At 44.9% G+C, this 14,864-nt stretch overlaps 1 protein-coding gene across 1 annotated transcript; it reads left to right on the top strand.

Annotated features, from left to right (window-relative positions):
- Window positions 1-11,205: 11,205 nt before the first annotated feature.
- On the top strand, window positions 11,206-11,697 carry NECHADRAFT_55623 (uncharacterized protein; the record flags this gene model as incomplete). The annotated part of the gene is made up of 1 exon (XM_003040406.1): window positions 11,206-11,697. One exon carries the CDS (start codon window positions 11,206-11,208, stop codon window positions 11,695-11,697), a length of 492 nt encoding a protein of 163 aa, XP_003040452.1.
- Window positions 11,698-14,864: the final 3,167 nt, after the last annotated feature.

Genomic DNA, 14,864 nt, shown 5'->3' with positions numbered 1-14,864 from the left:
TAGCTATAGGTATAGGGTAGCTAAAAGGAAATAAGGTAATTAAAAGAAAATAAGATAGCTAAAAAGAATAGCTATAAGGTAGCTAAGATAAGGCTTAGAGGCTAAGCATAAGGTTAAAGCTAAGTATAAAAAGCTAGGTAGAAATAAAAGAGACTTATATAACCCTAGGGTTATTCTAGAAGATTCTAACCTAAGCCTAGCATAACCTTGAGCTAATGCCTGACCCAAAGCCTGACCCTAACCCTGACCCAATGTGTGACCCTGACCCTGACCCTAACCTCTATAGAAGACCTTAGAATCTCTATAGAAGCCCGAAGGGCTTCTATCTATAGCTGACCCAATGCCTGACCCTAACCCTGACCCAATGCCTGACCCTAACCATGACCCTAACCTCTATAGAAGACCTTAGAATCTCTATAGAAGCCCGAAGGGCTTCTATCTATAGCTGACCCAATGCCTGACCCTAACCCTGACCCAATGCCTAACCCTAACCATGACCCTAACCTCTATAGAAGACCTTAGAATCTCTATAGAAGCCCGAAGGGCTTCTATCTATAGCTGACCCAATGCCTGACCCTAACCCTGACCCAATGCCTGACCCTAACCATGACCCTAACCTCTATAGAAGACCTTAGAATCTCTATAGAAGCCCGAAGGGCTTCTATCTATAGCTGACCCAATGCCTGACCCTAACCATGACCCTAACCTCTATAGAAGACCTTAGAATCTCTAAAGGAACCTCTAGAACCTCTAAAGGAACCTCTAGAACCTCTAAAGGAACCTCTAGAACCTCTAAAGGAACCTCTAGAACCTCTAAAGGAACCTCTAAAGGAACCTCTAGAACCTCTAAAGGAACCTCTAGAGGGATAGGGTGATACATTGGGTATCAATGTTGGTTGTAGGGCCAGGGCTGAGGCCGTCGTGAAAGTCTTAGTGAAAATTCAAGCGTCGGCCAAAGAGCACGATTAAAACTCTTAAAAATTCCACCACCACTAATAAGCAAGTAAAAACCAGACCAAAGGATAAGGAAAAGTAATACTAATCGGATTATCAGTAAAAAGAATATAGTTATCTCTATTTGGGCCTTTTTTTGCTACTTTTATTGCGTATTTAATAGTCGATTCCAGTTCGAGGCCAAACCCGACTAAATACTACTTATAAAATACCGTTATACCCTTATTAGTGGCTTTTAGCGGCGGCCAATGTGATTGCGTCTAAACGCGGACGGTACTCCACTCTTAACGACCAACCCTAAAGGCGAGACGGGCGCGGTCGTGAAGTCCAGGGTTAGGAGCAAAGTCGTCTCTGAACGATCAGGGTCGGGTACGACACTGCGAAGAATGGCTCCTCCACTTGACTATTCGACGGACATACGAGGACTTTCACGCCATAGCGACCCCTCCGTTTACTCGGCGTTAGAATGCATTTTAATCATTAATTAAAGGCGTAAAATCTGGGGTTGATAATAATAGCAGGTTAGCCCAAGCCTCCTGGAGGGTACCTGTTCCTAAAGAAGAGACTACCCAATAGAATTGCATCTTAGGCGTTATAATATCCCTGCCAGTTTCTGCGGACCAATACGATAAAGTCTTAGGCGTTACAATATCCCTATTAGGATACATCATTATGTATCCCCCGACATACTATCATCAGGTTAGATCTCAGACGGAAAGACATAGCGACTTATTATCATCCTCACATCCATCCTAACATCTCATCCACGGATTAATCTATTAACGTCTAGGTTATAATAAAGAACGCTATCTCTAATTATATATAATGTTTATAACTAAATTTTCCGTATCTATAAAGTATCACAATAATATCACCACCATCACCTGAACGACAATATCGCCTTACTACCCTATATCTATGTTCTTCTAGGCCTTCGCCGACTAAAGCTATTCCAAGAGAACCATGCTAAAATCCGCAAGAACGGTTAACCCGGCCTCTATCCGTATTTCGGATTCTATAACCGCCACCGCCTATCCTTTCCCCTACCGAGGAAACAAACCCTAGTCATCACCAATCACCTCATAAGCTAGTTACGCCCCCTCATAAAATATAGGGGGTTTAGAGAATAAGAAAAAGAAAGAAAATACAAGGCAGAAAGGTTAGCGAGAAGCAATCACGGTTCATATCAAAAGAAATAAATAAACAAACAAATAAACTAATAAATAAGAACCAGTAGTAGCAGCAAGGTCCATAATGTGCTGGGGAACTTATTTCTCTCGCATCATCACAAATAATAGCTCCCCGTGCACTCTCGGCTCAGGAGAGAAGAGATCGCACGCGCGAGCGTATAAGACAACACCGCCTCCGAAACCTTCAATAAAACTAAGCATAATACATTCAAGAATATTCCCATAACCCAAACACTCATCTAGTAGACAACCCCCTATTATTAACACCCAGCTTATACGCTACCATTATAGGTATAATACCCTTAGCTTAGACTCGGCTACTAAAGCCATACTTCTTTCTAATTTCCCCTTTTCCCAATTTATTTATGTTCTCTCTATTCTCTCTGTGAAGAGGCGATCTAACGCTTTGATCTATCGCCCCAGATCAGCCGGATGCCGCGAACTAAGACAATACTACCCTAGACCCGACCGACAAACAACCACTATCCACCATCACTATTACCCATCGAGGAAGCCAAAGCCCAGGAATTATCATCGCTAATCGACCCACCTCGATCATTCACGAACCGGTAGCTATAGCGAACGAACCGGATCTACGACCGGAAGTATCCGCGGGACCACAAGTACCAACACCGCCGATCAATAAGCAAACATATCCCGACTCCAACCATATCGCGGCGCCGTATCCTACAGCCACAAACCAGTCGAGCGCCGCCGGATAAGACGAAGGGGAAGAGATCTCTGCAATCGGAATTCTAAATTTAGATTCGTCTTCATCAAATAATAAGCAACCAGGCCTTAGACCTGGCCGTCCCCGGTTAGACCCCGATATATCACCGCGTGGGCGAACGCGTCTCCGTGTCCAACGACACCGCGACCAGCAGCACCTTGCAAGGGTACAACAGATTATTCATCAGGCTGCGGTCACCTAGGAGCTACTACCTACCGTCGAATTCTCCGCCTTAACCTTACGTAATAATTCGACCTTATCATCATCTCTGCCCGCCTAAATCCCGTCTTAGTCGGGTCCCGAGCTTAAGTTTAAGGAAGTATCTCTTCCCTTATCGTCTATGGCTTCCCCCGTTTATAATATTAAGGGTAGCCATAGTAATAACACTAAGAGCTCCTCGCCCGATACCAATGCCGTGTTGCTACCGACGGCCTTAGCACCATTATTATCTCCTGGCCTTCCTCGGTAAGATAATGGTTAGTTATTATCTCGGCCGAGAAGTTCTACTTCGTTAATATCGGACTCGCCGGACTGCTTCATCCCATCAGCCTCGCCTTCCCTTAGGCCTAAGAATTATCATCTAATCCTTAGCGGCTTTCTCTAAGCGATCCACGACTAGGATACTACCGGTGGCCCCGATTTTCTATGCGCGCAGGGCGATTTATATAATCGCGTCCTTCGCACATTCTTTAGCCGCCAATACGAATATAAGTCATCATCATATCATCATCACCCGACCCGACCCTCTTGAGTTATAGAGGTACTCATATTATATGCTCAAACTAGGCCCGAATTCACGCGAGCTCGCTGAATCCAAACATACCGATACTCTTTAGGAAAGAATTAAACGTCTCGGCCACTCTCTTCCTCCCTTGCCGGCCGTCTTCGCGGAGCGTAACAACGCCTGCGACCCTCGTGCCTCTTTCCCCCATTAGCAAAGCTTTCTCTCTGCCTAACCCCCTGAGCCGCTCTCTTTCCGCAAGACATAGGCCTCCCTCCCACATAATTCGGTGACTATCACGCGCCAGTGGGATATTAATAGCATCTAGTTTAGGGCCAAGAGTTTATCCGCCATTCAAGCCCCTAACCAGTTTTAACTTTCTTTCTTCCCGCCTCATAAGAATAATATCTCCACCAACCAAGTCATCCAGCCCCACGGCCTTAATCTAGCACATACTCGGCATACTTATATCGGCACTTTTACCACCGCCGCCGTCCGCTTCTCCGTCTTCCTCTTCTTCCCTCATAGAGCCCATTCACAGACACGGGCTTCCGCAAACAGTCTCTCTCTCGCACGATTTAGAGACCTCTATAACGAGATCATCCTCCCAGCCATTTACGAAACGGTTCCCGACCACGCCCGGCAGGAAATCCCCAGCTCATATAACCTTATCTACGCAAAGTCTCGCGCGTACCAGGAAAAGCCGGGTGCTAGCCGATAGAGTGCTAAAGATAAGACCTAAGCCTTTCGCCTGGCATATAATATCCCCGCTAGCGCTCTTCCGCGTTTCTAGGCGTCGATCGTAGAGAAAGCGAACTTATATCGGGTCTAGACATAGCGAGGGGAAGATATTACCTACTTCTAGAACCCTCGCTTGCTTTTCTAATCTTATGACTTGAAGAACGTATTTACGCGGCCGAGCCTCTACGAAAGCTTGGCTCTGTTTTGAGATATAATCTTAGCTAGTCTCGACCCAAACTAGCTCGATATGCGCTCCTACTGGCTTGATGTGGGGATGCGGGACTATGTTGCTAGACTACTATCGTCACCCGACGCTTAGGGCAGTGCTAAACCTTGGATGTTACTCTAGAAAAGCGACTGCTGCCGTCATCTTCATAAGAGCCTCTAAGATCTAGTCCTAGAAGCCCCTCTTAACGCCAAATACTACCGTTCTTTCCTCCTCTGCGATGCAGGGACCTACTATGCTAAGGCGAGGCCAAGCCGGGCATTAAACCTAGGCCACCTGGATACTAGATCACCCGGTATCATCCGTATTAAGGCATATAACTACAGTAAGGACCTCTTTGGGGTCATGTTTAGTAATTACTAGCTCTTTAGCTTAGGCTATTTCCCTCTCCTTGCCTTTGACGAAGGCATATTGAAAGACCTTGCGGGCATAGACCAAAATCGCCAACGAGCCTTTATGCCTTAGCTTAGCTGCTCCTACCTTTTGCATACCTAGGATACTAATAAGCGGCATCTAAGGGCTATCTTATCTCTGCGCCGGCACCTAAACTTTGGCATCCGGAAGGAGGTCACATTTCGGCTCGACGTTATTCTCGCCATGTGGGCCGATGGCGTATTGGAACCTAGCAGAAGTCCTTATACCGGGCCGATATCCTAGGACGTTCCCCTCAGTGATCATGGTGATAGTAACGCTAGAGCCAGCGGGATGTATTGCCCCTTTTGGGTTATTCCGACCGAAGTTATGACCTCTTTCGTGTCTACGCAAGCTACTCGCTTGATCCTTCCACTCGACCATATCTTCCAGGAGGTAATAAGGAAAGAAGGCGAGCAGCCATTATCATCCTCCTCCTCCTCTTCGACCGACCATATCCGGCAGATACTTAGGTTCTATACTACTTAGCTTTTCTGTCGCCTCCTTATCTATGCACTTGACGATGAGGAGGAGGGGCTGAATTTCGATAATTAGATTTGGCGATTAGACTAGACGGCGCGGGCTCGTGGCCGTAGTAGGGGCTCTATTAAGAAGCGGCTAGGTCTCGGTCTAGGCCGCCCCATTAAAGAATCCGGCATACTCTAGATCCCTTATGGCCATATGGATTAGCAGCGGGGCCATATCTCGCTCGAGGTACTAGTCGATCTCTATATGCCTCGGAGCCCACTCTAGGCGAAGCTAGCATACTAGCCCAACGTTTAAGCTCTCACTACTACCTAGGTCACCGTCGAGCTTCTATTTCAACAGTTAGTTCGCGACGCTTGAGGAGCATACAATCAAGGGCATAGTAAGGAAGCCGAGGAGCTAGCTAGCCGGGCTATCGTCCTTACTATCGAGGAGACCGCCCGAGCCTACCATCAACACTTCCTTGCCAAGATCGAGTCGTACTAGGACAAAGTACGAGGTAACTATGGGCGCCAAAACTTACCAGTTCTTACTCGGCTACGGCAAGCCCAGGTAGAATCTACGGCCAAGGCCAGCCATATTCCCACAGCCCAGACGATTCACGGCATTTACACGGAGGCATAGGCTAAGTACGGTGAAGCTATGCTATTATCATCATCTAATATCGATCCCTCGTCAGGAGATACTTTGCCCGACGAGCTACCTTATTAGATAGCCACGCGTCGGCGCCTACTACCTAAGAATAGCTAATCTGGCTTTCTATTTAGTTAACTATTCGGCCACTCTAAGCCGCCAGCCTAGGATCGACTATATTTCCTCCAAGTCTACCGAGCATTTAAGGACATATGGCAACGTATCTGCGCGTCGGCAGGCCCATTTAATAGCCGCTTTAGCGTATAAATCGGCCGTTATATCCAGATTGCTTTCAATAGTGACCCCACCAAAGAGGTCAGCATAAGCCATGGCCCGGGCACCTAGCATCATAGCAAGCCATCCTTCTTCCGGATCTAGTACTAGGCTCCTTACTTCTCGCCTCCTCGGGGAGATAAAGATACCTTCTTATCGTCTATATATCGCCGCGATGATTACCCCGAGGGTCTATCCCCTGATATAACTCCGATGATTCTATCACCTCGGGACTTTTAGGGCTTTAAAAGGGCAGCCTAGATACGCTAGGTAGAGATTATAGGGGATAATAATATCGAATGTCTACGCTCTACCGGTCATCATAACACTATTCGACGCCATTGCCGGCGGGCATTACTATACGTGACCTATATAGCTGGCCCGTCCTAGGGTAGGGACGGGGATATAAACTTTATATAGCCGTGGTCTCTTAAGAAACTAGACGTTTATAAGCAGCATAATTATAAAGAGGAGGACATTTTCTAGGTCCCTATAAAGGAGACGCATATCTCGAGGCGGATCTTCGAATCTATAGTGAGCCAACCGACTATCCTCCTGCTAACCCGGGATAACCTTATTAGCTTGCTTAACGCCATATAGTCGGTACCTAGTCATTCGCCTAGGTTCGTAGCACGCCTGCGGTGGACGAGGCGTCGGCTTAATAATAGCAATAATTAATATGACCTACGTAGCCACCTAGAGGTTAAGATATAGGAAATAGAGCCCTCCGCACAAAGTTAAACTCTCCTAGAACGGTTCTTAAATTAGGCTGAGCCTCCGCAGTGGGATATTGGCCCTATAGATGATGATGATAATGATGATATCTCTGGTAATGTAACTGATGATAAAGAGGAGATAGACGATATAACGGAAGAAGATAATAGATCTTAATTGGATGGAAGTAATGACCTTAACTAGGGAGAATAGCGATACCGGAGAGCCATAGTAGCCTAAATAATAAATATGCGACATCTTTAGAAATGCTCTAAGTCATATTTTAACTATTTTTAATCCTAGTAGAAGAAAATTATATCTGTTATTGAGAGGTAATTAGCGTAAAGTAAGGCTTATAACCAATGCTACGTTTAGAACTCTCCTACTTAAGTTAGTCTAGTAACCTTCTCTTTATATTAGGATTAGATAATAATATATCGCTCTTTTAAGATAATAAAGGATACTGCGAACTCTTCGATTATAAGGTTTTAAATCGTAATAATATCTTCTATCTATAGGTCTCGTCTAGAACGATGGATAAAAAGGATGCTCCCTAAGAGACTAATAACTCTAGTAACTCGGTAAATAAACCCATTATCCGTCCTTAATAAAGGTCTATTTACTAATAGTTTAGGTATTATGGCTAAGCGGAAGGCGAGGAGTCGTGGTTTTAATAATATTTATTAAAGGTAAACCGGGTAGGTTTAATAGTAATAATATAGGTAAACCTAGTCTCCCCTTCGAACTTGTCCAGCGTAAGAGTCCTAAAACCGCATTAGGCCTATAGGTAATGGACCTCTAGACCTCTAAACCTAGGGGTAAGTATCTATGCGCACTGGTCCTCCTAATGAGGCTTTCTATATTTCTCTTTCACCCCTAGGTTTAACTATCCGTGCGTTCTACTCTATTATTATCTTTTTCTTAGAGGTTAAGATATAGTCTAGCAAGTAGACGACCGTGGCGGCGATAATAATAATAATAGCGCGGTATATATGCGGTTAAGCGGTTAATGATTTGAGGATATAGTATAGGTATAGAACTATCTCGAGTAAGCTATGTATATAATGCCTAGGGTTTTATTTGTAACTCCTACCTAGACAAATATGATCGGGGATATTATTAGATAAATAAAAAAAATATATAAATTATCGCTTAAGTTATATATAAATTAGATAATAGAGGGGGAATAAAAAGTAAATACTACGAGAAGGTAAGGCAATTAACCCCCCTTTTCCTACTACTTAATTTCCTACTACTTAATATTTCTTCATCTCTATATCTATACTAGTCTAGCTAAATATAAATATTAAAGAATATAATCGAAGAATAATATATTATTCTTATCCTATACCGACCTTTTCCCTCTATAATAGCAGATAATAATATTCACGAGTCTATCCCCGCGTCTATCTTCCTACTACCTTTCCCTAGGAAGGGGAGACTAACAAAGAGACGGCGGCAGAACACGCCGTCTAATACGCAGAGTAACCGATACCTATTCATAGATTAGTCCTTATTACCTTCCCGGCCGCTAAGGCAATAGCAAGGGACTAATTAACCCCGCGAGAGTAGGGATATATTATATCAAGTCCTTATACCGGCCACTAGGACCTAGGATAATGCCCGGCCGGGGATAAGGCTATTCTAGCCTAGCCTCATCCGTGCCGAGGTCGCAAAAGCAACAGAATCCTTCCCACTCGAGCGAGATCAGGGTGCATATATAGCCAAGTACCCGCTGATTTATTGGGTGCGTAACCTCATTCGCGCCCGCGGAGGCCGTGTGCGGTGTACACTTTATGCTTTCTATGAATGGGGCCCGATTGTGGAGACACACAAGCTCAAACGCTGCTCACACCGGACAGAGGCCGAGGAAGTGCAGCCTTAGCTTGAGATATTTCGATATTATTAGGCACGTAGTGGTGGCCCAGGAGCGCGGTGTAGCCATTATCGATTCCCAACGTTGCTATATTAGCGGATAGTATACCGTGAAGAGATAGATCTAAAATATAGCAATGAAAAGGAGGCATAAGAGGAGCACGACGTATAGTATCGTGAGGCGCAATGTGCTTGGGTCAAGACGATGCAGCGGTTTATCACGGCATGCATGGTGGTGCATAGTAGGGTTATAGGTACTAGTATAAGCCGATTGGGAGGTATAGTGCTGGAGATGATGGGCTAGTAGGACTAGAGCGGGTTGGAGGAGAAGGGGCTAGAGCACATTCGGATGTGGCTGGAGGAGATGGACGAAATTAGGGGTTTGCGATGCCCACGACTCCTAAAGTTATTCTAGTTTCTAGCAGAGGGGGCATATTCTAGGCAATTGGATAATAACTAATTTCCGGGGTATGGGATTTGTTTATCTTCTTGTTATTATTCCTGTGGTCTATGATAAGATTAATATAAGTTTCCGGGATAGAACTCGGAAAAAGCCTAACTAGAGGGCTATATATATAGCTAAGTTAGTATACAGCTCGATAAATAAATAAAATAAACTAGTAAAGGCCATTGGGGACTATTAGGTCGTTAGAAACGCTCTGAAAGATGAGTAAAATAGATATATTGTAAAGTAATGCTTCGATATATAGGATAATTAATTATCTGAAATATATCGACAGGTATGGCTCGGACTTGATCCTATCATAAAACTGCATAAGCAGGTCATATACTATCTCGGGCACTTCTCGGAGTAGCTCCCTTATACACTCTTCATCTAATAGTTTTCTTTATATAAATAAAACATTAACAATAGCCTTTCGCATATCTTAGATATCTGCTATAGTAGAGGTATATGCTTCCCGTGCAGCTTCGACTAGATACCTAGACTTCTAGCGCAATCGGACTATAGCCTTAAATTTCTTTAGAGATAATACTTTAAGAGGTAGTATATCGTATTTCTCTGCGAGCGCGAATACTCTAACGTAAATAATCAGGTGGGAATCATCCGAGGCAGCATCGTCCGCATCCGACTCGTCAGCGTCTTCTTTATATATTACGTCTGCTTCGTTATCTATGCTAGGTATAGATCGTGGAACTTTATAGTCGGATCGGTAGAAGTATTAAACAACGCAATCGACTAACCGAGGATTATTATCTAGGAAGTTAAAAGATACCATAGTAGTATCGTCCTTAGTGAAGTTATTCGGCTTGATCTAGCTTGTGTTTATAGTGTTAAAAGTGCACTTTTTAGATATGACCGGAGACTAGAGACATACGACAGCGCGGTGTGCTTAATAATTCTTTTCAATCGAGACAAGTATCATATCCGAGTAGATGCCGGATTTCCATAGCCTGATTAACCGGTAAGAATGCGCTCTGAGAGCAACAACTCGGGCCCTAACTTACGTCTCGAGTAACCCCGTGGTTTTCTCCACGACGGAGTCGCGTTAGTCAGGAGGTGCAGGCATCTTCTATGGCTCTTATTGTTTCGCTGGTTATAGAAAGAGCTCTGGGAAGACGGACTAGGCAGCGATACTTGACTCAAATACGCCTCGCTTCAGTAGATATTATAGGATTTAGACGAGCTTAGAGCGGGGGAGACCAGAGACACTCAGATTGTTATTCTTAATAACTTCCTTAATCGGTCTCTTCTTACGTAGGGCGGCATTCTTATGCTTACTAAAGACTCGCCTACAAGAGGGAGAGCAGTAGACGGATCTCTGATCTGCCTTAGTGGGCTACATATACGGGAGGCAGATAGCTCATGCTACGTTGAGTGCGTAGCAAGAGGCTTGATTCATTAATATATATAGAACCATTTGCCAGATTGGAGCTTAGGCGTGGCACCGTTGACCTGGAGTATATATATAAGGTAAGAGGGAACCGACCCTAACGCGACTGCGGTTATGGTTATCGCGCGGGGCCCGAAGCGAAAACTCAGGCACTAAGGCAGCTTTGCAGCAAAAGTCGCAGGCTGGTGCCTCCTTAGCCCCGCACGCACCCGGTATACCATGATCTCTTTAAATATGCAAAGACATGCCTGGCGTTTTCTGTATCTCTTTTGGCGTGACTAGAATAAATGCCGGGCTATAATACGTGGACTGTCTACTGGTCAGGTGCCATTACATCCGTCGTTGATACCCTATAGTCTTTGAGATCGACTCTATACCCCTACTCGAGGACACCCGCTATGGGTCTCCCCCCACACGTACACTGCGAATCACGAACCTCTGAGTTGGCGAAAGACCAAAAATTCAACCCTAGTTTACGGTATAGAGATGATGTGAAGCTGGATGATGTGGAGGTTAGCAGTTATGATAAGGAATGGACGTACGTAGCGTGTAACGAGGACCGTCTTTATCTATACTGCGACTGGCTGGCACCGCATGTAGACTATATAGTGATTGCAGTCGATGGGGCGTATGAGGGGAATGGTATGACTGGAGCTAGGGCAGCGGCCGGAGTGTTCGTCGGCAAAACATCCCAGTATAACAAGAGCGTTCTCTTAGCCGAGCCGAACGCAACAAACCAGGTTGCAGAGTTACGGGCTAGGATCCTTGCGCTTCGCCAGGTGATAGATATACAGAGCCAGTGTTTTAGAGAGGAACAGCTTCGGATGGTTATCATTAAATCCGATTCGGAGTATTTGGTCAAGGGGATAACTAAGCGGGTATTTAAGTAGGAGAATAACGGCTACCGAACATACAAGGGAACGCCGGTGAAGAACTAGGAGCTTTTCAAGAAGTTAGACGGATTAATTAGAAACTTAAATGAGCTTAACGTCGAGGTTTTGTTCTAGCATATACCTCGGAGTCGGAATATAGAGGCGGATAAATTAGCTAGTAGGGCACTGCGAAGCCAATAGTACATTGCTTTAATTACAATACTGAAATGAGTAAATGTGAGTAGAAGCTTAAGTGAGCGGGATTAATCAATCAATGGCTGGATGATAGCGTGCTAGGTGTCGGAGCTTATATAAAGGCGCTTTGTATAAGATAGTCTCGGAACTTCATGGTTGTTCTGGGCTATAACCCATCTCTAGTCTAGTAAGTAAGTAGTTGGGGGGGAAAGGGCCAAGTCCGGTTCGAATGACACAAATTTAGCCATAATAGACAAACAAGAGTGAGTTCTTACGGAGTTCCATATCGCCGACTTATTACGGCTTGTCTGCCGCGCCGCCCGAGTTTCCTAGGGAGCGAAAAAGAAGGTTTATGTCCGAGTCCCGCCTCTTCCCCTATGGCCGTCAAGGATTACTACTATTCTGCCGAGTGGTCTTCCTAAACCTACGAGAAACCTCCTCTTCGGCATCTCTCTCTTGCTCTGCCTCCTTTGCTTATGCCTTTGTAAGGACGTAACCCTGGTGGATTAATTCCCAGGAGGAGATTGCGCCCTCCTCCTCCTCCCCCTCCTCTCGTGGTTGCTCAGGATTTATGGCCAGAAATGCCGGCCACGTAACCTCTTTGAACTCCTCGGCCGTTAGCAAGCCAGGAAGGGTGCTGGATTGCTGTTGATTCTGGCGTCTGCCTTTCTGCTGTGTCGATGACTGTGAAGATAGCGATGAGCTGGACTTTGTGGGGGTTTGGGCGCTTGGTGGCGGTAATGGTTGCTAATCCTCATAAAAGTCGAAGGAGAAGCTAGGCCTAACCCTCTCTTCTAGCTGCTGAACCTTAGACTAACCGCGGCATATCTGGCCAGAGACCTGCTTTAAGCCGGATTTAAACTCCCCTTATCGCGAAGAAGGCACTAGGATGCTTAATACACCCGACACGTGTGCAGCGACCGACTTGACCGCAGCCGCCCGGTTCTTTTCCTGCCTATCGGGGAGCACCTTTAGCAAGGCACTGCGGACATACATCTCCTGAAGAGGGTTCTAGGTGCCGAGGTGACCCAGGACTTCGTCGAGCTCGCCGCCATGCGTGATGTGGGTGGGCCTAAAGATATGCTCGGCAAGTGCTTTACCAAAGATGATAAGGCCGGCGACGACTCTTATCTGCTTGGCAGCTAGCGAGTTGGAAGCCGGTAGTGGGACTCGCTACTTGCTTAATACCTACACCCGGAGCTCCTTCCAGCGGGAGTAGTCGGCAAAACAAGCATTATCGAGGTTACTGCATAAGAAAGTCTCCATATATTTGAGAGCAAGGTCGAAGAAATTAGCCAATAAGGTCCGGCTGCATTATGATATCAATCATTAGACCTAGATCATAACGAAATAGAAGGAGGGAATCAGCCATTAGCATATATATCTCAGTCTCTTTCTCTTTAAGATTCTCCAGTTCAACAATAAAGGAGCAAATCACTTTAAAATTATCCCAAACCTAGCCTAATTCCGTAGTCTTAGACTTTAGCTACTTTTATATAGATTTTAGTTCCCCTTCAAGTCTTTCTTTCGCTTTCTAGGCATTCTCTAAGTCAGCCGCTCTCGCCTTCTCTTTATTATCTAGATCGATAGCCCGGGACTCCCAAGTTTTAGATATCTCCGTCACCGTTTTCATATCCTCCTCTATATTTCGAACTTAATCCCTAAGCGCCTGCGAGGCTTGTCTTTCGTCTTTCAGCTGCTTTACAGCATTATCTCTAGCGCGGTCGACCTCTTTCAGTTTGTCATACTCGGATTGCCATTTACTATCTGACCTTATGAGTGCTTTAATATTCTGCTCGTAAGCAGTTTAGAGCTCATTGAGATTCTTCTTAAGGCTTATGTTCTCCTGGCATATTCCTTTGAGGCGTTTAAACTCGTCACCGGCATAGTACTCTTCGATAAACGAGAAGAAGCTATCAATAGGGTCCTCCGAACCTTTAGGGGGAGGCGATATATTATTGGGTTTCGGTAGTGATTTATCGGCTACTAATGGCATAGATATAGATGTTGGGGGCTTTTTCGTTATCATTATATCGTATAGTATAAAGTATCGATAGAAGTCGCGAATATTAAGAGTAAGGGGATGAATTAAGTTAGTGAATAAGGGGGAGGGTTTCAGGCAGTAAAAAAGGCGACCGCGTAATAATTTATACATTTAAGTATGCCTGCTAACTAGCTATGCATAAGTGGGTTCACATCGTACGTACAATTATCTATATTCTGCAAAATGGTTAGTCAGATGGATAGTTCGCAGCCTTATTTCACGGAGCGTATTAGTATAGCCCGAAGTTAAGAAGATAAACCGGGGGTTAAGCATCAGAGAGGGTAGATAGGGATTTACGCTGGTTAGCTATAGCAGGTTAGGATAATAGTGCAGGGGGGGTTAAGAAAAACCAACTAGGCGCTCATCAGTGCGCGAGATTTTATCTTCTAGGCGCATCATTATATAGCTTATAGGGTGGATTTTCAGAGGCAGAATTTAGAAGAAATATTAATTAATTCGCCTATAGAAAAGGTAATATGGTCGATAAATAAGTAGCCCTACGAACACGCTATGCTAACCGGACCTAGAAAACGGGTATCTATGTGCAGGGTAGGCGGGCTAGTCTGGCGACAACGGCGGCTAATTGCCCAGCGGATTGAACTTTTAAGCCTTATATTTCCTCCTACAGTTCTATTCTACAATGCTAGGAGAATTCGCGCCCTAGGGGACTCTGCCTCTATGTAACAATCCATTACTCTTATATAGGGCGGGTAGGGTAAGAATTAATAATTTTAGATACCGCGCCTAAAACCTTCTTTCTCAAGTCATTCTACTAGCCTATTCTCCACATCGGGGTTAGATGCATCCTCCTTCAATATAAACGGCACCGTAAATTCTTCGATTAAGTTATAGAGCGCATCAACGTCTTTAATCTATAGATCCCGCTTAGACCTGCGGACAAAAAGGGTGCTACTAAGACATAGATAACGCCGGTAACTTAGCAAAC

The sequence above is a fragment of the Fusarium vanettenii genome (genome assembly GCF_000151355.1).
Source record: "Fusarium vanettenii 77-13-4 unplaced genomic scaffold NECHAsca_67_unmapped, whole genome shotgun sequence".
Lineage (NCBI taxonomy): Eukaryota > Fungi > Ascomycota > Sordariomycetes > Hypocreales > Nectriaceae > Fusarium > Fusarium vanettenii.
The sequence above is the reverse complement of the archived record's forward strand: the minus strand, read 5'-3'. Positions and strand labels throughout refer to the sequence as shown.